Source organism: Neophocaena asiaeorientalis, unplaced genomic scaffold, assembly GCF_003031525.2.
Source record: "Neophocaena asiaeorientalis asiaeorientalis breed wild unplaced genomic scaffold, Neophocaena_asiaeorientalis_V1.1 scaffold90, whole genome shotgun sequence".
Classification (NCBI taxonomy): domain Eukaryota; kingdom Metazoa; phylum Chordata; class Mammalia; order Artiodactyla; family Phocoenidae; genus Neophocaena; species Neophocaena asiaeorientalis.
Window position 1 is genome coordinate 1,754,885 of NW_020172445.1, and position 19,989 is coordinate 1,774,873.

At 57.8% G+C, this 19,989-nt stretch overlaps 2 protein-coding genes across 3 annotated transcripts; both read left to right on the forward strand.

Moving 5' to 3' along the window:
* The first annotated feature begins 171 nt into the window (after nt 1-171).
* On the forward strand, nt 172-3,438 carry RRAD (RRAD, Ras related glycolysis inhibitor and calcium channel regulator). Of its 2 annotated transcripts, XM_024733399.1 has the most exons (5): nt 172-290; nt 508-892; nt 1,557-1,630; nt 1,757-1,961; nt 2,784-3,438. In XM_024733399.1, exons 2-5 carry the CDS (start codon nt 523-525, stop codon nt 3,059-3,061), a joined length of 927 nt encoding a protein of 308 aa, XP_024589167.1. In that variant the 5' UTR covers nt 172-290; nt 508-522; the 3' UTR covers nt 3,062-3,438. The 2 variants fall into 2 exon arrangements, with proteins under 2 accessions (XP_024589167.1, XP_024589159.1); XM_024733391.1 differs by lacking the exon at nt 172-290 and having other exon boundaries at nt 312-892.
* Nucleotides 3,439-6,356: 2,918 nt separating this feature from the next.
* Nucleotides 6,357-16,025, forward strand: CDH16 (cadherin 16). Its single transcript, XM_024733771.1, has 18 exons — nt 6,357-6,481; nt 7,388-7,445; nt 7,731-7,814; nt 8,242-8,397; nt 8,468-8,606; nt 8,966-9,124; nt 9,916-10,112; nt 10,747-10,869; nt 11,064-11,217; nt 11,434-11,661; nt 11,744-11,820; nt 11,895-12,083; nt 12,185-12,426; nt 12,981-13,114; nt 13,914-14,156; nt 14,287-14,394; nt 14,721-14,837; nt 15,629-16,025. Exons 2-18 carry the CDS (start codon nt 7,401-7,403, stop codon nt 15,724-15,726), a joined length of 2,493 nt encoding a protein of 830 aa, XP_024589539.1. The 5' UTR covers nt 6,357-6,481; nt 7,388-7,400; the 3' UTR covers nt 15,727-16,025.
* Nucleotides 16,026-19,989: the final 3,964 nt, after the last annotated feature.

Here is a 19,989-nt window from a genome sequence, read left to right on the forward strand (position 1 = left end):
GCGGGTGAGGCGGGGGCTGGGTCTGTGTGAGGTTCTAGGAGGAGGGCGGGGAATTCCCCTCGGGAGAGGGGGACGGACACGTCAGCCCCCGGACAGCGCAGCCCTGGGCGAGCGCGGGGGTGGCGGCGGGGGCGGGCAGAGGCTTAAATAGGCGGCTCTGGAGCCCGGACCCAGTGCGGACCGAAAAGGCAGCGGCTGCGACAGCGTCGAGTGTCCGAGCCTGGGTCTGCGAGTGGACTGTATCCGAGCCCGGGACCTACCTAGTCCTGACCGCGTCCGTGTGTGACTGGGTAAGTGTCCTGGCAGAGCGGGGTGGGGGTGGTCTCACCGTCTAGGATAAACGAGTCAGGACGATGGGTCACAAGTCAGGGTGCAAGGACCTTCTGCGGCATGTCCTGGGCCCCGAGCATCTTTCTTGACCCGTGGTCGGGCAGGCGCGTCCCGGGTCCAGCTTCCCACTCCATCTCCACCGCGGCTCACGCGGCCATCTGGATTCCCGTTCCCCAGACGGCGTCCGACGCGATGACTCTGAACGGCGGCGGCAGCGGAGCGGGCGGGAGCCGCGGTGGGGGCCGCGAGCGCGAGCGCCGTCGGGGCAGCACACCCTGGGGTCCGGCGCCCCCGCTGCACCGCCGGAGCATGCCTGTGGACGAGCGCGACCTGCAGGCGGCGCTGGCTCCGGGAGCTCTGACAACGGCTGAGGCTGGGACTGGGGCCCAGGGTCCGAGGCTGGACTGGCCCGAGGGCTCCTCCGACTCGCTCAGCTCAGGAGGCAGCGATTCAGACGAGAGCATTTACAAGGTGCTGCTGCTGGGGGCGCCTGGCGTCGGCAAGAGTGCTCTGGCGCGCATCTTCGGTGGTATAGAGGACGGGCCTGAAGCAGAGGCCGCAGGTGAGGGGCTGGGAGGGACTGTTCAAGGGAGGGGCGAGCACAGGGTTAGGACTGGGAGCTACAGGACTGGGGACCAGGATTAAAAGCAGCAGATAACAACGGGATTCTGAAGACACTTTGAGAATCTGCCTCTACCTACCCCTTTCACAGATGGGGAAACTAAGGGAGAAGGTACCCCAGCCCTTAGTAGGGAAAGAAGTGCTTAGAGTAGTAGAAGGGCATACGATTAATTACTCTGTAGTCTGGGGACAGGATATCCCTCCCTGCCAGGATGGGCAAGAACCCAGCCAGAGGGAGTTTCTAGGAGAGGAGTCCCAGGTAACCAAGGTCCCCAGGGGATGTCTGTTCTAACTTAGGCCACTGTGGTCAGAACCACCCTGGGTTTCAGGCTACAGGAGGGCAGGGAGCACAGGAGTGGCTACCCAGGACATTGCTAGCTTGGGGAAGGGGTGCCTAGGTGGAGGCCAGGCACACCGTGCCCTCCAACCCCCCATTTCTCAGCCCTGTCACTTCTGTTGCTACATAGCAGCCATCAGTGGAGGAGAAGGTTAGGAGGGCTCTGGGGAGGAGTTGAAGGGTGTGGCCAGAACAGGAAACCTGGTGTATTGGAGGAGGGTGGCTCTTGGCAGCCAGCAGGTAACCTGACTACTGGTCTCCTGCCTAGGGCACACGTATGATCGCTCCATCATGGTGGATGGAGAAGAGGCAGCGCTCATGGTCTATGACATTTGGGAGCAGGTAAGATGCAGGCTGAGACCAGGACAGGGTGGGAGGGGTGAGCTGGGGGTAGGGACCTGCTGGGAGTGACAGCCTTGTAGCTGGGGCGTGAGGACTATTGGGTAAATATGTGTCTGTGTTCCCTAGGATGGGGGCCGCTGGCTACCTGGCCACTGCATGGCCATGGGAGATGCATATGTCATTGTGTATTCAGTGACGGACAAGGACAGCTTTGAGAAGGCCTCAGAGCTTCGGGTCCAGCTGCGGAGGGCGCGGCAGACAGACGACGTGCCCATCATCCTAGTGGGCAACAAGAGCGACCTGGTGCGCTCTCGTGAGGTCTCCTTGGATGGTGAGCAGGGAGTGGGTCAGAAAGGGAGGGAGATCCTGGCTGGGCTGTGGTCCACTCAGTCTTGACTCAGCTCGAGTCCCTGGGGATCATCAGTGGCTAAAAATGTTTAGGAAGAAAACTCAGGGAGATGGGGGAGAGCTTCTGCCCTCCCACAGGACTCCCAAAGACCTGAGTGCTGGGGAAAGGACCAAATGAGCTAGGGGAGGTGAAGGCTGCTGGACGCTGGGCTGGGCCACCTCAGAGCCCTTCTTTTCTGTCTTCTTTGTCCCTGGCCTGGCATATGAGGGGTGAGGAGAGTGCAGGGAATCAGGCCAGGAGTTCAGAGCCTGGATTCCAGGCCAGGGCCAGTCTCAGCGTAGTCTTGCCCTTGGGGAGCAGCCCCCTCTTGGACTCCGCATCATCCTCTGTGGCCCCCAGACCTGAGCCCCACAGAGGAACCAACCGTGACTTGGTGATGTCCCCCCTATTCTCCCCATCATTCATCATGATATAACATCAAGCCATAAAACACTAAGCTGTTCAGCAAAGTTTTCATTTTGTTGACTACTACAGCACTTCCATTTAAATATCAAACTTCAAATTATTTCAATAAATGAGTCTCCTTTTGTGGGCCTCTGTGAGCTCCTTAAACGTGGGCACGCTCTGCCAGTTGGGTGACCCAGTGATGCCTGGGCCCCTCTGTACAGGAGCTGGTGTCTTTGTGTTTCTGGGGAAGACCCAGGGATGTGGTAGCTGCCATGGGGTGGCCAGGGTTTGAGTGGGCTGCTCACCCCCCGCCCCACCCTTTGTTTATTGACTTGTGCCTGTCCGCACCCACGCCAGAGGGCCGGGCCTGTGCCGTGGTCTTCGACTGCAAGTTTATTGAGACGTCGGCTGCGCTGCACCACAATGTCCAGGCGCTGTTTGAGGGTGTCGTGCGCCAGATACGCCTGCGCAGGGACAGCAAAGAGGCCAACGCACGTCGGCAAGCGGGTACTCGGCGGCGAGAGAGCCTTGGCAAGAAGGCGAAGCGCTTCCTGGGCCGCATCGTCGCTCGAAACAGCCGCAAGATGGCCTTGCGTGCCAAGTCCAAGTCCTGCCATGACCTCTCCGTGCTCTAGGTCCTGGGGCACTCACCGTGTTGTGCAGACAGATGGGCAGATTGGTGGGCTGGCCCAGCCAACTGCCCGAGGTGCCCCAGGGCTGGCTCAGACTCTGGGTATCCCCCACCTCATGGTCATGGACAGAGAGACAGTGCTGCCCAAGGAGGTGGCTCCCAGTGGCCGTCAAGGGCTGGGCCCACAGAGATGCCTGTGCAGGCCCCTGTGCATCCACGCAGCAGCCTGAGCCCAGCCTGTGGAGCAGGCCTATGAGTGGGGAGAGGACTCTGCCTTTCTCTGCACCCGTGGTGTGCATGCCCTGGAGGGAGGCTGTTCAGTGCCGTGGCTATTTGTTTACATGCAGATTTTTGTAATAAAGACTATTTCCTGATAGGTCAGGGCTGTTGACTCTGTGTTTCCTTTGATTGGGGGGCTGCAGGAGCAGGAAGGTTTCCTGAAGTTGAGGAACATACGAGGCTGGTTCCTGAAGCCGCCCCACCCTAGTGTGTGGCCTTGACTATTCTAATGTTTGGGCCCAGATATAGCCAGCTGGGTCAGAGGGGCAGGTGTGGGTGGGGACCTGGCTGGGGAGTCTAAGCAGCAGGAAGAGACATGAATCCCAGCCAGCCCGTTATCCAGATTCTTCTGAGCTGGAGCCTGGCATTGCCTAGCTGATAAAAGGCTCAGTTACCCCACTATATGTAAGGGAAATGGAGGCTGCCCAAGGGACCATGTCCTGCCCCAGGTGTCATAGCCAAACAAGAACCCTGGGTCTGGCTCCTGGGCGGGTGTCTCTGCCCTGCTCCCCACTGAGGGACTGGAAACCTGCTGAGGTGGAGTGGCTGTGGAAGACTTCTGAGACTCCCTGTCTGGAGAAGGAGGCCGCTGGTTTGTTAAGGCTGGGATGAGGAAGGCGCACTCAGGCAGACTTGAGTCCACATGTCTCCCCACCTCCCGGCTGAGGCTGGCCTACTAGGAAGGGAGTTGGGGGTGGAGGACAGGGAGGGTTCACTGTTCTCCCCGCTGTGAGTGGCCAGGCCAGAGCATCCCATGCTCCGCATTGGCTAATGTGGGAGCAGGTCCCTGGAGCCCTCCTTTCCTGGAAGGAGAGTCCTTGCATTTACGCATAATGGAGGTGTGCATCTCCCCACCACCCACACCTGGGAAGAGGAGCCTTCTGGGCATTGGTGCCTGCTAGGAGTTTGCCCGCATCATTTCAGGAGGGAGCATCCCCATTCAGCAATGGCAGACAGGGGACAGAAGCACTTGCCCGAGGCCACACGGGCAGAAGTGGCTGAGTGGGGACTGGTATATATGTCTGCCCACCTTGGGAGACCAGAAGCAGCCTGGGGCAAGGCTGGGGACAGTTTCTGAGAAGGTTCCAGGCCAGGGTCCATACATTTTTTTTTTTAATTTATTTTTATTTTAATACAGCAGTTTCTTATTAGCTATCTATTTTTATACATATTAGTGTATATATGTCAATCCCAATCTCCCAACTCATCCCAACACCTTCCCCACCCCTGCTTCCCCCATTGGTGTCCATACATTTGTTCTCTACATCTGGGTCTCTATTTCTGCCTTGCAAACGGGTTCATGTGTACCATTTTTCTAGATTCCATATATATGCGTTAATATATGATATTTGTTTTTCTCTTTCTGACTTACTTCACTCTGTATGACAGTCTCTAGATCCATCCACATCTCTACAAATGACCCAGTTTCGTTCCTTTTTATGGCTGAGTAATATTCCATTGTATCTATGTACCACATCTTCTTTATCCGTTCATCTGTCGATGGGCATTTAGGTTGTTTCCATGACCTGGCTATTGTAAATAGTGCTGCAATGAACATTGGGGTACATGTGTCTTTTTGAATTATGGTTTCCTCTGGGTATATGCCCAGTAGTGGGATTGCTGGGTCATACGGTAATTCTATTTTTAGTTTTCTAAGGAACCTCCATACTGTTCTCCATAGTGGCCGTATCAATCTACATTCCCACCAACAGTGCAAGAGGGTTCCTTTTCTCCACAGCCTCTCCAGCATTTGCTGTTTGTAGATTTTCTGATGATGCCCATTCTAACGTATGTGAGGTGATACCTCATTGTAGTTTTGATTTGCATTTCTCTAATGATTAGTGATATTGAGCATCTTTTCATGTGCCTCTTGGCCATCTGTATGTCTTCTTTGGACAAATGTCTATTTAGGTCTTCTGCCCGTTTTTTGATTGGGTTGTTTGTTTTTTTAATATTGAGCTGCATGAGCTGTTTATATATTTTGGAGAGTAATCCTTTGTTTATTCGCTTGCAAATATTTTCTCCCATTCTGAGGGTTGTCTTTTCATCTCATTTATAGTTTCCTTTGCTTTGCAAAAGCTTATAAGTTTCATTGGGTCCCATTTGCCCCCTCATTGGGGGCAGGGCCCCTGGTCAGCCCTGCAATTCCCTCAAGGTCACCTGAGCTGGCTCAGTCTTTTCTCTCCTTCTCAGAGGCACAAGACAGTACATTTTCCCAGCCCGGTCGGTGTCCAGGGGCTAGTGTGAGCACTTAGGGAGGCTCAGGGGATCTCACAGGCTGCTGTCCCCCCACCCCACCCCCTGGTCCCACTGGTGGGTGGTGTGGAGCCCTAAGTATCCAGTTCAGGTAATGCACTGCTCCCCTATCCTGCACGTGCCACCTCTATCTCCTTATCTTAGTTCCACAAGCCACCTGGGAGCTGCCAGGGCCGGGCAAGGGCCAGATCATTACTGGGTCCCTGATTTTTGCTCTGGAGGGCTTCCCAGTCTGATGGAAGAGACAGCCAATGACAACCTGGTGTCCTCTCTGTGTTGATAGAGATAGCACTTGTCATGGGGGCGTGGGTGGGGGCCAGATATTCCCACAGGAGAACACTGAACAAGCTTGGGAGTCCAGGGAAGAGTTCCCGGGAGAGGGGAATATTTGAGCTGAGTACTGAAGCCGGAGCAAGTGCTTAGCAGACAGATGAAGGGGTGGGAAGGGCATTCCAGACAAAAGGAACAGAGTGGGCCAAGGCACAGCTGCACATGCTGGTACGCAGCGGGGAGAAGGGGGAGCGAGTCTGGAGCCACGGAAACAATAGGTCCAAACCCAGAGGGCTGAGAAGTATCCACTGGGCCGTGTAGGGGTGGGACAAGCGCCAGGTCGATGATCTCCCCACCCCCTGGGGCCGGCGGTCATGGATGCTGAGCAGCCCCCAGCTTTCCAAAGTCAATGAATAACTTGGGGGGCTGGGCAGGGCCAGGCCTGCTGCTGTGGGCCCAGTGGTGTTTTCCACTCCTGAGCGAGCATGGCTGGCCCGCCTACCTGCTCAAGTGTCCGCCCTGCTCTGTTCCACCCGGTCCGGCCTGGCCAGCACTCCCCGTAGAAAGAGTTCTCTCACCTGGAGGCTGGACCAAGGAAGCCAACCTCAGGCACCGGCGGGTGAGGGTCTGGGAGTGGAGGGTGGGCAGGGCTGAGGATGGTGTTGGTGGTGGGGGAAGGAGAAACACTGCCCTGTCGTCCAGGGAAGAGTTCCCGGGACTGGTTGGCGGGGCTGTCTGTGCTCTGTGCGCCCAGCTCCGCGCTAAGTGCTGGAAAATGCTGAGACGAAGGCAGGGCTCCTGCCCCGCGGGGACTCCCCCATGGCTGAAGGATGGCAGTGGGCGGTAGAACAGTCCTGTAGACACTGAACCCTGAGTCCTCTGTTCCAGGAGGAGTTCTCCTGTGGTCAAGTCTTCCGTGACCTTGGTCAGGCTCTGCCCTTCAGGCCTTGCCGGCAACGTGAGGCGACCACAGGAAGTGGCCCTCAGAGTCGTCAGGGTCTTTCGAGCTTCAAACTTTTGTGACTTGGGGTGCTTCTGGGAAATGACCACTTTGGGATCTACGAGCTGGGGAGGCCATGGGGGGAAGGAGACAAAGGTCTGGAGGTGAAACTCCCATGGAGACCCTTGTGGGCACAAGAATGAAGAAATGCAGGGCAGCTGGGCCTGGGGGTCTTGATGGGCCTGGCCAAGGAGATGGACACTACCCTGCAGGCAATGGGGAGTGGCAGGCCCTTAAAAGGGGAGGAAGAGGAGGCCAGTCTGTCCTGAGGGCCCTCTGGCTATGTGTATGCAGTGGGCTCAGGCAGGGGACAAGGGTGGGGGCAGTGTCCAAGTGGGTGGGAGGGGGAGGGGCAGCTCTGAGAGTTGCTGGTCCAGCTGAAAAAGGAGGGACCGTTGTACCCCATGGGGCCTGGGGAAGCCATGGCCCCGGGGCTGAGGGGGGATGAGGGGAGGAAGACTTCCTAGAGAGAGGAACCATCTTGCCCACCGATCTGGGCTGGATCCTTACTGCCATGTCCCTCAGGCCCATCCTGACCATGGTTCCTGCCTGGCTGTGTCTGCTTTGCCTCTTCATCCCCCAGGTGAGCTGGGCCCTGCTCCTCACCCTCAGATCCTAGCTTTGGTTGGTACCCTCGCCCGCTACTCTACCTGGACCAGTTGCACTGACTATGGATGGTAGTGTTTGGGGGATGGTGATGAGGGCTGGCTACAGGCCTGTTGTGGGGTCAGGAGGTCAAAGGCCAGGGGGTGGATGGGCTAAGGTATGGCCAGGCCCAGGGAAGGGGCAGAATTCCCCTTCCCTGTCAGGTCCCGGCCCCCACGGCAGGAAGGTACAGCTTGCTGACGTGGTGAGAATCCTCCCACAGGCTTTTCCTGGGGCCCAGCCTGCAGAGGTGTATGTGGACGTCCCGGAAAACTATGGTGGAAATTTCCCTTTGTACTTGACCAAGGTGAGCCTGAGATATGCGTGGGCTGCCCTCCCCCCAAGTCCTGCTTCCCCTACCTCCAGCACTCCTTTCTCTTTCTTGCTCTGGCTTTCTTTCAACCCTGCTTTCGAGACAGTATGTGGTATAGCGTGAATGACTAATAAGATTTTAATCCCAGAAGAAAGTAGAGCTTTAATTTTAAGGATGAAGTGACGGAGGGGGGGTTTCAAGCTTTAGAAAGTAGGTCACAGAGTATAGAGAGCATCAGGCACAGAGGAAGGAGCCCTGGCTTTGAATTTCCGCCCTGTTCCTTACTGGCTTTGTGACCTCAGGCAAGTGCCAACGCTCTCTAAGCCTCAGTCTCCCCACATATAAAATGGGGCCATAAGATGGAGCGGGCATCCTCCAGGCCCGGCCCCCACTCTCTTTACCTCTGTTCTCTCCTCGCCAGCTACCACTGCCCCGTAAGGAGACTGAGGGCCAGATTGTTCTGTCAGGAGACTCAGGCGTGGCAGCTGACGGCCCCTTTGCTGTGGATCCACAGTCTGGCTTCCTGCTGGTGACCAGGGCCCTGGACCGGGAGGAACAGGCAGAGTACCAGCTACAGGTGTGACTGGGCCAGGGGTAGGAGAAAGCCAGCAAGGCAAGGTGGGGCACTGACTACCCTTCCCTGCCAGGTCACCCTGGAGACGGAGGATGGACGCGTCTTGTGGGGCCCGCAACATGTACTTGTGCGCGTGAAGGATGAGAATGACCAGGTGCCCCATTTCTCCCAGGCCATCTACAAAGTTCAGCTGAGCCAGGGCACCAGGCCTGGTGAGTGCCCAAAGCAGCCAGCTCACAGCAAGGTCAGGTGGCCACTGATGGGAGAACAGAGAGTAAAGAGATGGCCATAGAATTGGCATAGGGACAAGGCAGTCAGGGTCCAAGTCGCCCCCTCCCATTTCTGTCCCATCCTGCACCCTCCCTACCGCACTGAGGGTCCACAGGTGAGTTCCATCTACTCTTGGCCTCAGTTTGCTCATCTATGAAGTGGGGTGAAGAGCCATGGCTCACCTTCAGGATCCTGATATGATGATGAATACAGAAGGAAGACCCAGGGAGAGATAAAGGAAGCTTGGGAGACTCTCCCCACCCCTTCACCCCTAATGGTGAACCCTCTCCACACATACCAGGTGTCCCCTTCTTCTTCCTTGAGGCTTCGGACGGGGATGCACCAGGCACAGCCAACTCGGATCTTCGATTCCACATCCTGAACCAGGCCCCATCCCAGCCTTCCGCAGATATGTTCCAGCTGGAGCCTCAGCTGGGGGCTCTGGCTCTCAGCCCCGAGGGTGAGCCTGAGCTGGGTGTGAAGAGGCGGGAGGGTTGGGAAGAGCTGGGGAAGGTTGCATGTGAGCTGCAGGATGGGTTGGAGCTTGAGAGATAAAGCAGGCGGGAAAAGTATTCCAGCTGGAGAGAGCAGCAAGGCAAAAACATGGGGGGAGGCAGGACGATGCATGGAGAGTTAAGGAATGGTGTGGATGGAAGTGCCTCAACCCTACATTCTGCAGACTTGGGCCTAAGAGACAAGGATATGAGAGACCTGAGGGGTTATGGCCCAGGACACTGCTGGGAGACCTTGGGAGTGATGGCAGGAGAGACCTGGACCTGGGAGTTCAGACCAGAGGCACAGGTCGGGGAAGGAAAGAAAAGCCAGTCACACACCCACTCAGCCAGCCACCCATTCATCCATCTACCACGCAAACGTACATACAGTCCATCTATCCAACCGTCCATCCACATGCCCAAATCCCCATCTTTCTACCCTCTCAAACCCCCATCCATCCCCCTAGTCAACTGTCCATTTATCCAACCGGTCATTCACTCATCTACCTATCCACCCGTTTACCACCCCCCATCCTGGTCATCCACCTACCCAGTCTATCAACCATTCATTGTGTGGACAGATGTGGAAGTGATTTTGCAAACCGTCAAGTCCTGGTCAGATGCTCACAATGGTGCTAAGGGTCCCTCTCATCCATTGGCCAAGAGAGTATCCTGAACACCTGACATATGCTTGGCTTTGTGTTTGGTACCAGGATGCACTGGCCCCCTGTTCAGCTGACCACCCTGCCCCTTCTAGGGAGCACCAGCCTAGATCAGGCTCTGGAGGGGCCATACCAGCTGTTGGTACAGGTCAAGGACATGGGTGACCAGGCCTCGGGCCACCAGGCCACAGCCACCGTCGATGTCTCCGTAGTAGAAAACACCTGGGTGCCCCTAGATCCTGTCCACCTGGCAGAGAATCTCCAAGTTCCGTACCCACACCACATTGCCCAGGTGAGTAAGTGGGTGTTAGCAGCTGAAATAACCCCATGGATGGTGTAGCTGGGCCTGAGTCTCGTGGAGATTTGGGGGGGTGGGTCTGGGGCTCAACTTGACCCCCTGTTCCTCCCCTACCTATGCTCCTCCCTCCACTGTCCCCATCAGTTCTCAAGATGGAGTGAGCGTATCAGGCCCTGGGACCAGGCCCTTTGCTCCTCACCTGCTATCCTCTGGCGGGCGTGGCTCTGTCCTCTGACCTCCTGAGCTGACCCCAGGCTTCCTCAGCAGAACAGCTGCCACCTCCTTGCTGCCATGGGGATTGTCACCCGGGCCAGGAATGTCTCAGGCTCCTCGAGGAATGCCCTGGGGTCAGGCCCAGCCTGAGAGGGCAGAGAACAAAACAGCCTGGTCATCCAGGCACTTTGGGCAAGATCCAGGCTTGGACCAGGGCAAGGCCACCGTGGAGCTGTCACAAGTGCCCTGAAAGAAAAGGACCCTACCTGGACCCCAGACAGGGCAGCAACTTGCCTGGGGTCACAAAACAGTTGGGGCCCAGGCTCCCTACCCAGGAACAGTTGGAATATAAGGGCTGACATGGGCTATTCCTGCCCCTTGTCCTGGGGGCCCTCATTCTGTGTCCCCCTCCCAGGTACATTGGAGTGGGGGGGATGTACATTATCACCTGGAAAGCCAGCCCCTTGGACCCTTTGATGTGGACAAGGAGGGGAAACTCTACGTGACCAGGGAGCTGGACCGAGAAGCCCAGGCTGAGGTGAGGTGAGGGGGAAGCCAGGAGGACAGGCTGAGGGGTGCTTGGTCCCCGTCCAGTGGGCTTCCGGGGGTGTCACATCCCCCACGGGCACTGAGGCAGAAGAGCTGGAGCTGGCCACCAGAAGGGAACCCAGACCCAGGCCAGGCTGGAGCTGCCCCTGGTCTTCATCTGAAGCCCTCCACTGCCCGCTATAGTACCTGCTCCGGGTGCGGGCTCAGAATACCCGTGGCGAGGACTACGCGGCCGAACCTCTGGAGCTGCCTGTGGTGGTGATGGATGAGAATGACAACATGCCTGTCTGCCCCCCACGAGGCCCCGCAATCAGCATTCCTGAGCTCAGCCCCCCAGGTGGGCTATGAGCCTTGTCATGGGGTGGGGGAGGGGTGAAGTCCCTGTGAGCTATCCCATCTTGCTCTCCTCTGGGATGAGACAAGCCCCAGGTCCCTATATCAATGTCTCACCCCCAACACATACACACACACGCACACACACACAAGAAGAGTGGGTGAGGAAAGGCCTCGAGGCCTGGCTGTGGTCCCATCCATGTGGGTGATGTCTTCGCAGGCACCAAGGTGGCTAAGCTTTCGGTAGAGGACGCAGATGCCCCCGGTTCCCCCAACTCCCACATTGTGTATCGGCTGCTGAGCCCTGAGCCTGAGGAGGGGGCAATGGGGAGGGCTCTCGAGCTGGACTCCACCTCGGGCAGTGTGACACTGGGGGATGCCCCCCTCCAAGCTGGCCAGGACATCTTGCTTCAGGTGCTGGTCATTGACCTGGGAGGAGCAGAGGGCGGTAAGTGCCCTGAAGGTGACCAGGGATCCCTGACCCCTCTGTTCCCACCCTGGCCTCCCCAACATGCCCTCCCCTGCCTCAGGCCTCAGCAGCACCTGTGAGATTGCAGTCACAATCACGGATATCAATGACCATGCCCCTGAGTTCACCACTTCCCAGGTAAGCAGGAGCAGGGGAGGACACCTTGGGAAGGTGCTAACGGGGGGGCTCACAGCCCCTCCCCATCTCTCCAGATTGAGCCCCTAAGCCTCCCCGAGGACACAGAGCCTGGGACTCTGGTGACCACACTCATGGCCACTGATGCCGACCTTGAGCCTGCCTTCCGCCTCATGGACTTTGCCATTGAGGCAGGGGATGTGGAGGGAACCTTCGGCCTGGATTGGGAGCCAGACTCTGGTCGTGTCCAGCTGCGACTCCTCAAGGTAAGGGGCTAGGGGTGGGGGAGTGGCGCACGCATACACACATTCATGCACAGGGTGCCAAGCCGTGGCCCACACAGTGACCCGGGCCCCACTGGTTCCAGAACCTCAGCTATGAGGCAGCTCCAAGTCACAAGTTGGTGGTGGTGGTGCGGAGCATGGCAGAGCCGGTGGGGCCAGACCCAGGCCCTGGAGCCACAGTCACCGTGACTGTGCTGGTGGAAAGGGTGGTGCCACCCCCTCAGTTGGACCAGGAGAGCTACGAGGCCAGTGTCCCAGTCAGCACCCCTGCTGGCTCCCTCCTGCTGACCATCCGGCCCTCAGACCCCATGAGCAATCCCCTCAGGTGAGCCAGAAGACCAGCCCCTTAGCTGGGCTGGACCACCCCTGCTTCCTTGGATGATCCCAGGGCCTCAGAGGGAGCTCACATTATCTACAGCCTGCAATGTTCCTCAAACCATGGTTAATGTGACGGTTGTGGCTCCTGGTGGGGATCAGGGCTGGATGGAGAGGGGTGTTTGGACCCCGTGAGGGCTCAGATGTTGCTTCCCCATACTGTCCTGGACCAGGCCCTCTTCCAGCCGCCCACCCAGACTGCAGCACCGGGTGCTGTTCCCAGGCTCTCGCTCTATCTGGCCCCTTTGTGGGCTGACCTGGGAATAGTAGAAATGAGTCAGGCCCCCCAGGCTCTGAGAGTCCCCTCCCTCAGCCACAGTATCTGTGGTTTAAGCCCTGCCCCCCAACAAGTCCCTTAAGCTGGAGCGAGATCACGGGCACTGCTGCTGCCCTCAAGTCACAAAGGGCATGTGGAACTTGGGCAGATCACATGACCCAGAAGGTCTCTGGGCAAGACATCATATGTGGTCCCTGCCTCCCTGCCCCATCTTCTTTGACCCTCAGGTTCTCCCTGGTCAATGACTCAGAGGGCTGGCTCTGCATAGAGGAGGTCTCCGGGGAGGTGCACATAGCCCGGGCCCTGCAGGGTGCACAGCCTGGGGACATGTACACAGTGCTCGTGGAGGCCCAGGATGCAGGTATGGCCAGGCTGTGGTGGGGGCCTCTGGGAAGGTGAGAAAACCTAAGACAGACAGGCAGGGCGAAGCTTCCTCCCCAGCGCCCTTGCTGGCACCCGCTCTGCTCCAGGCGGGAGGCATGGGCCAGGGGCTGCGGCCAGTATACTTCTCTGAGAAGGCCTGGTCTCTGCCTCCCCTCTCAGACCACCCTTCCCTCCAGACACACCTGCCACCCCCCAACCTCAGCCCTGGAGGGCCTCTCAGGGTGTCAGTTTCAGACACAGGCTGGGAGCAGAGGGGGTGGGACTGGGGCGTGGGGAGGGAGGGCCAGGGGCTCTCCTGGGGCAGGTGTGCCAGGAAGTGAGCCTGGATGGGACGCTGAGGTCAGGTGGGGAGGACTCTGAATGCCATTTTGACAGGCCGAAGAGCTGGCCCAAGGGTGCGTCCGTCAGGAAGGCAGGTTTCAGCTCTGAGCTGGGCTGTCCTGTGACAGGGGTGAGCTCATCTATAGTCAGGGCATTTCCACATTGTTGGGCCCTGGCACCAGGGGCCAGGGTGGGGTGGGGGGACAGTGAGAACGAGCTTGGCATCCAGAAGGGCACAGAAAGGCCTGGCAGCTGTTTAGATAGTGAAGGGGTGAAGTGCATTGTGAAGAAGAGAGAGGGGATGGAGAGGAGGGGGTCAAGGGGAGGGAGGGGGCGTGGAAGGGGACTCACAGGGTGAGACTGATGGGCTGTGGGGAAGGGGACCAGGCCAGGGACTCTGAATGCACCCCACCCCCAGAAGGGCCCAGGCCAGCTCAGCACGACCTCCTCTGCAGATGAGCCAACGCTGAGCACCTCTGCGACCCTCGTGGTCCACTTCCTGAAGGCCCCTTCTGCCCCAACCCCGACTCTGGCTCCTGAGCCCTCCAGACACCTCTGCACACCCCGCCAGGACCGTGGCGTGGTTGTCGGTGGACCCAGAGGGGACCCTGACCTGGCCGGCGGACACGGTCCCTACAGCTTTGCCCTTGGTCCCAACCCCACGGCGCAGCGGGATTGGCGCCTCCGGACTCTCAATGGTGTGTAGTGGGGGAAGCAGGGAGGCTGTGGCCAAGGTGGGGAGTGGATGGCGCTTGGAAGTGAGATGCCATGGGGCTGGGCCTCGGGGAGCGGGCTAGTGACTCTGATCGCTGCTTATGGTCCCAACAGGGTCCCATGCCTACCTCACCCTGGGCCTGCATTGGGTGGAGCCACGCGAACACGTAGTCCCCATAGTTGTCAGCCACCATGACCGGGTGTGGCAGATCCAGGTCCGAGGTGAGGCCGGGCTGGGGTGCAGCCAAGGTCAGGGGCCTGTGGTTCCTGAGGGAACCCCTGAGATGCAGGGGGAGGAGCTGGGCAACACATCTACGGGCTCATAAGGACAGCATATGCCTGAGTACACCTGCATATGTGTGGCTGGGCGCACAGACTGCAGTGCACACACACACGTGCACAGAGGAGCTTGCATCCCCCTGCCACACACATGAACACAGCGTATGCACCAAAACCCACATACTGACCAGCTGGGCTGGGCTGAGGGCTCTGAGGAGCTGGGGAGCCCGCCTCCACTGCCCTTACCTTCCTCCCCTGCCTCTCCCCAGTGATCGTGTGTCGCTGCAATGTGGAGGGGCAGTGCATGCGCAAGGTGGGCCGCATGAAGGGCATGCCCACGAAGCTGTCAGCGGTGGGCATCCTCGTGGGCACCCTGATAGCAATAGGTAATGGAGGTTGGGCTCCTGTGTGGGGGAGGGCAATGGTGGCTGGAGCCACAGCCTCTGGATAAACAGTGCCCCCGGTCCCATGGTGTCCCCACAGGGATGGAGAAGGAGCCCCCCAACTCTTCTAGTCATGATGCTGTTGCCTCCTGTTATCATAGTCAAGATCATCCTCATTGATAACAGCATTTACTGTTACTGCTATGCATTAACTGTGTATCAGGCCTTATGCCAAGCATAGGATTATTGCGTCAAATCCCCCCTACAACCCTGTGGCGCTGGCATTTCCCCATTTTCCAGATGAGGTCACTGATGCTCAGAGAGGTTAAGTGATTTGTCTGAGGTTACACAGCCAGGGTGTGGCAGAGCCCAGCTCTTTCCAACCTAACTCAGTCCAAGCCTCCCTCTCTATCCCCTTTGTTTCTTTAGCCCCTTAAATTTTGTTCCTGGCTGGTTTTCTTTGCTGGTTCTAGCACATTACTACAGTGTGCCTTTCTCTCAGAGGTCCGTGGGAACAACTCACTGGCTCCCAGATGATCCCCACCCAAACTGTTCCTCAGAGAAAGGGGTCTTGGAGGCTGGGGTGTTCTGGCCCTGGTGAGGGCTGAGCAGGCCAAGCAGTCAGGCTCCTTCAGGCACCGGAACCACAGAGTCATACCCAGCCCAGCCTTGGGGATGCTGTCTAGGGAACTTTGCTGCCTTATTAAATCAATACCAACAGCAAGGAGTCCCTAGTGATAGACAAGTTCTATGGCCCTTTCGGAGGGCTGATCCATCCCTCTCCGGCCCCTCAGGCATCTTCCTCATCCTCGTCTTCACCCACTTGACCCTGGCGAGGAAGAAGGACCTAGACCAGCCAGTAGACAGTGTGCCCCTGAAGGCGGCGGTTTAAATGGTCCAGGCAGCCCCTGCTGGGAACTTGGCCTCTGGCTCCATCTGAATCCACTGGGAGATGGCCCAGCACTCCAGATCCACGAGGGCCAGGACAGGGCAGAAGCCCCTTCACCTGCCCTAGGGTGGAGGCAACATCACCAGACGTATCTGCAGAGCCTGCACACGGACTAAACGGGCTGCCCATGGGAGCACTTCATATGGCTCATGTTTGTCCAATAATAAAGCCTCGGAGAACTGGGCGTGGGTCCTAGAGGACTGTGGGCCCATGTCCAGGTGTCCATGTGCGTGTGTGCATTATCCATGTCCACCTGCCCTTTCATCCCTTCCCCATCTCCAGCTGCACAGAAAGGGTGTGGGGGCTTGAGGGATGAGCCTGGGGTCCCCAGCGGGGAAAGACACAGGGGCATCATATGGGCTCTTGGTGAGATCCTGAGGCTAGAGCAAGGTGGGTCATTTCTGTGGGCATTCGGAGAACACTGGCTGCAGGCCCTGCATGGGTTAACTGTCCAGGTGATGGTTGAGGAGAGTGTCCCTGAGAGTGTTATTTCTGTGTTTGCCTGGATATCATCTTTGCTCTGGGGGGGTGCACCTTGTGAGTCCATGTCCTGTACTCATGTGTGAGCATACTCGTGTCCAGTCTGCAAAAAGAGAAGGGGGAATTATTCAGATGGACACCACTGGGGTGGAATAGGAACCCTTGTGGCTCACCCTGCCCCTGCCTCAGGTGAACCCCTTCCCCTGGCCGAAGATTAAGCCATGGCCCTGGTGCTAAGCCCTGACCACATCTCCAGACTGACTTCTAATCCCTGACCTTTGACTGACCCCAGACACATGCTGATCCCCCATGCCTTCATCCCAACGGTCTCTGGGGAGCCGGGGTGGGACTTGTTGTCCCAGGCACCCTGAGCTGATGATGGTAAATCACGGGGAAGGGAGAAAAACAACCTCATTGGGGCCCAGGCCCTATTTTTAGGAGATAATCTCTTCACTCCTGGCAGATTCTGTGGGATGGAGGCCAAGCCCAGCCAAGAGAGATGGGGCAGGCATCCTGGCTGGCCTGGGGGAGCGTGGGAAACTCAGCCTGGATCCCCAGCCCAGGGAGAGACCCTGAGGCTGATCCCAGCCACTCTGGGCCCAGGTCCCCTCTCCCCACCCACACCCCCATCCTCCACGGGAGGCTCTGCTGACTACTGTGGTCCAAGCAGAGCTTCCTGTCCCTTTCCTAGGATCCTCTGCTTGGCCTGTACCCACTCAGAAGTCTTCAGGGTGCAAAGTTCTTCGAAAGCAGATCTCATCTAATCTTTCCGTCAACCTACGAGGGCAGGCTTATCGGCCCCATTTTCCAGTGAAGGATCTTGAAGGTCAGGGAGATTAAGGGCTGCTGCTGGGAGTCTTAGAAGCAGGGCACAAGGTGAGACTGTCTGGTCAAGGTTTATCTTACCTCTCCAGCAGTGTCCACAGCCTTCAGCTGGGCTCTGCCCCCATGAGATCCCCCAGAAGAGCCTTAGAGAGCACTGAGGCCAGCAACTTCTAATCAAGTTGGAAAAATAAACCACAAAGAGGTGGGGAGACCTTCCCAAGTTCATCCAGCCAGTGGGATGCAGCACCTGAGCTGGAACCCTGGAATCCCTGCTTTCTGGGTCCTTGTTCTGGATAGATAGATAGGCTGATAGGTGGGTGAGTAGATGCATGGATGGATGGGTGGGTTGGTGGATGATGGATGGGTAAATGGGTAGATGGATGGATAGGTGGTGGTGGTGGGGGTAAATGGATGGATGTATGGGTTGGTAAGCAGGTAGGTGGAACCCCAGCCAAGGAAAGGATGGATGACAGGATACCAGGGCATATTAAGGCATCTGCCCCAATTTGAGGGTTCCTTTCTTAAGCCTCCAGACCTCAAAATACTTTCTGCTTGTGGGGCTGACAACAGGGTCCACAATCCCCAGTTTTCCTGAGCATTTGTGGACATAAGCCTCTCCTGCAATCCTCAGCCCCTTCTATAGAGTAAAGTGAGGGTCATAGAGGGGCGTGGCTTCTCCCGGGTCTCAGAGGGCGAGAGAAACAAGAAGCTGGTGCTTGTTTGTGGGCTTGTGCAGATTTGCGCTAGTGAGCGGGCCTTACTCTGCAGGCAGCGGGGCCTGGACCCTGCGAGGGCCAAGTGGGGGATAACTGGTGGCTCAGTGTGGGCAGAAGAACACGTGATTCATGCTCTGCCTCATCCCTGCTGTGTGTTCCCAGGTGAGTCTCGTTACCTCTCTGAGCCTCGGTTTACTTGTTGATAAAATGGGCTGGCTCAGATGGAGCTGTTGAGAGGACTACGCGAGATAATCCCCCCAAAATGTGTAGCATAGTGCCGGGCACACAGCAGGAGCTCAATCAACATGGCTTTCCCTGGTCCATGGAGTGTGGGGAGGACTTACCTCAGACGCCTATAGCCACAGACTCTCACAAACTCCCCATGGGCCCCATGGGCCCAGGCTTTTGCGGGGCGGAGTGTGGAGAGGGGCCCCAACTCCAGCTCTCACACGGCCCTGGAAAGACATCTGCCTCCAGCCTTGGCTCCTTGCCAGCTCCAAGGCTCTCTCTGGGTGACGCTGAGGGTTCTCATGGGGTTCAGACTGGTCTGGAGGCTACCCCCGTTGGGGAGCTCATGGTCTCCCTCTCCCAGGCTCCTTCCAGAGGCACAGGGCCAGATCAAAGGGACCCAGCACTGAGGATTGGGAGGCGGGCTTGGAAAGAATGTAAACATGAGGATATTTTTAAACTTTTTCCAGCTCCAGAGATTAGGGCTCTTGAAGCAAGAGGCCCAGAGGTCAGTCCGGCCCTTGCTCACAAAGGAAGAAACAGTCTTGGGACCTCAGAGACCCCCTACCCCACTCACATCCACCAATACCCATCCTAAGACTCTAGCTTGGGCCTCAGGGCAGGAGTTCTTCCTCTGATCTCACCTCCAGACGTCCTGCTGCTGCGGGGTAATGTGTCTCTAATGAGGGGGTCTCAGGGACATGTGAGGACCCAAAGGGTTGAGGGGTTTGGGGGGCCTACCTGAGAGCTAGTGCTAAGAGACTGAGCCTGGAGACACCATGGCAGCCCTGTCACTCCATCAGGTGTGCGTGTGTGCCTGTGTGCACACGCATGTGTCTATGGGTGTGTAAGTGTGCGTTAAACTCTAGTCTGCATGGTGTAAGCGTGCGAGGAACCCATCCCAGCCCCTTCCTTCTTCCCCCTCCCTAGCATACCTGGCCCCTTCCCCCTGGGACTCCTTGGGTCAGTGGGGGACATGGGGGGGCAGGCAGGAGGTAGGCTTGAGGGTCAAGGAGAAGAGAACAGGGAAGATGAGGAGAGCAAGCGTGCTGCGAGGGGTGAGGAGGCTGGGGGAGGAGCTGGGTCCAGGTCTGAGCCATGCAGTGAGTCAGGCTGTGAGAGCTTCAGGGGCCACCGATCTGGGGACTGCAGAACTCAGCCTCATCTCCCTTAATTACCCCCAGGTGTCACAGTGACTCAGGAACTTGGATGCAAGCCTTCTTAGATCTCCCTGCCTCAGATAGCGTGGTGACGCTCATCCTGGGTTCCATGACAACAGCCTCTTCCCTCAGAGTGATGCAGCCACCCTTGCACACCCATGTGACGCAGTGGAGCACACACAGGAGTGTCACAGGGAGACTCATAGAGGGGACTCAGCCACAACATGTGCCATATCCCAGGGACTCCCATACCCTTACCCCATCCACATCCCCATTGACCGGGAAGTCAAAGGGTCAGAGTTCACACGGGCACTCAGGAGACGCCAGGCAGCAGGTACCAGACCACAAGGGCCCCTAGCATGTGGAGAGGCCTTGCTGGCCATTTTCCATGCTTCAGGGAGCTGCTGTGCTACCTTACCCTGCTTATCGGCCCAGTGTCTGGCTCCAGGTCACACAGCTCGTCAGTGGAGGGCAGGGCTCAGGCCCCAGGCCAGGATCCACAGGGCAGTGTGCTCCCTTCCATGTCCCTTCCACTGAGGCAGCAGGGGAAGAGGATGAGGCTTGGTGCTTTATCATAAGGTGTGGTGGGACTCAAGGACAATGGGTGGGAGGTGGCGAATGAGTCTGATGGGAAGAGGGACATGGAGACTTATCCTCAGTCTGAGGGCCAGAGCTGCCTGCCTGAAGCTGTCGCTGTGCTGTCCCTGTGTACATGCCCACTCAGCAGGGCTGTTGCTATTCTTACCCACTTGGTGGTGGCAGCAGGGTCAGAGATAGTGGCTAGGTGGGAGCGAGTC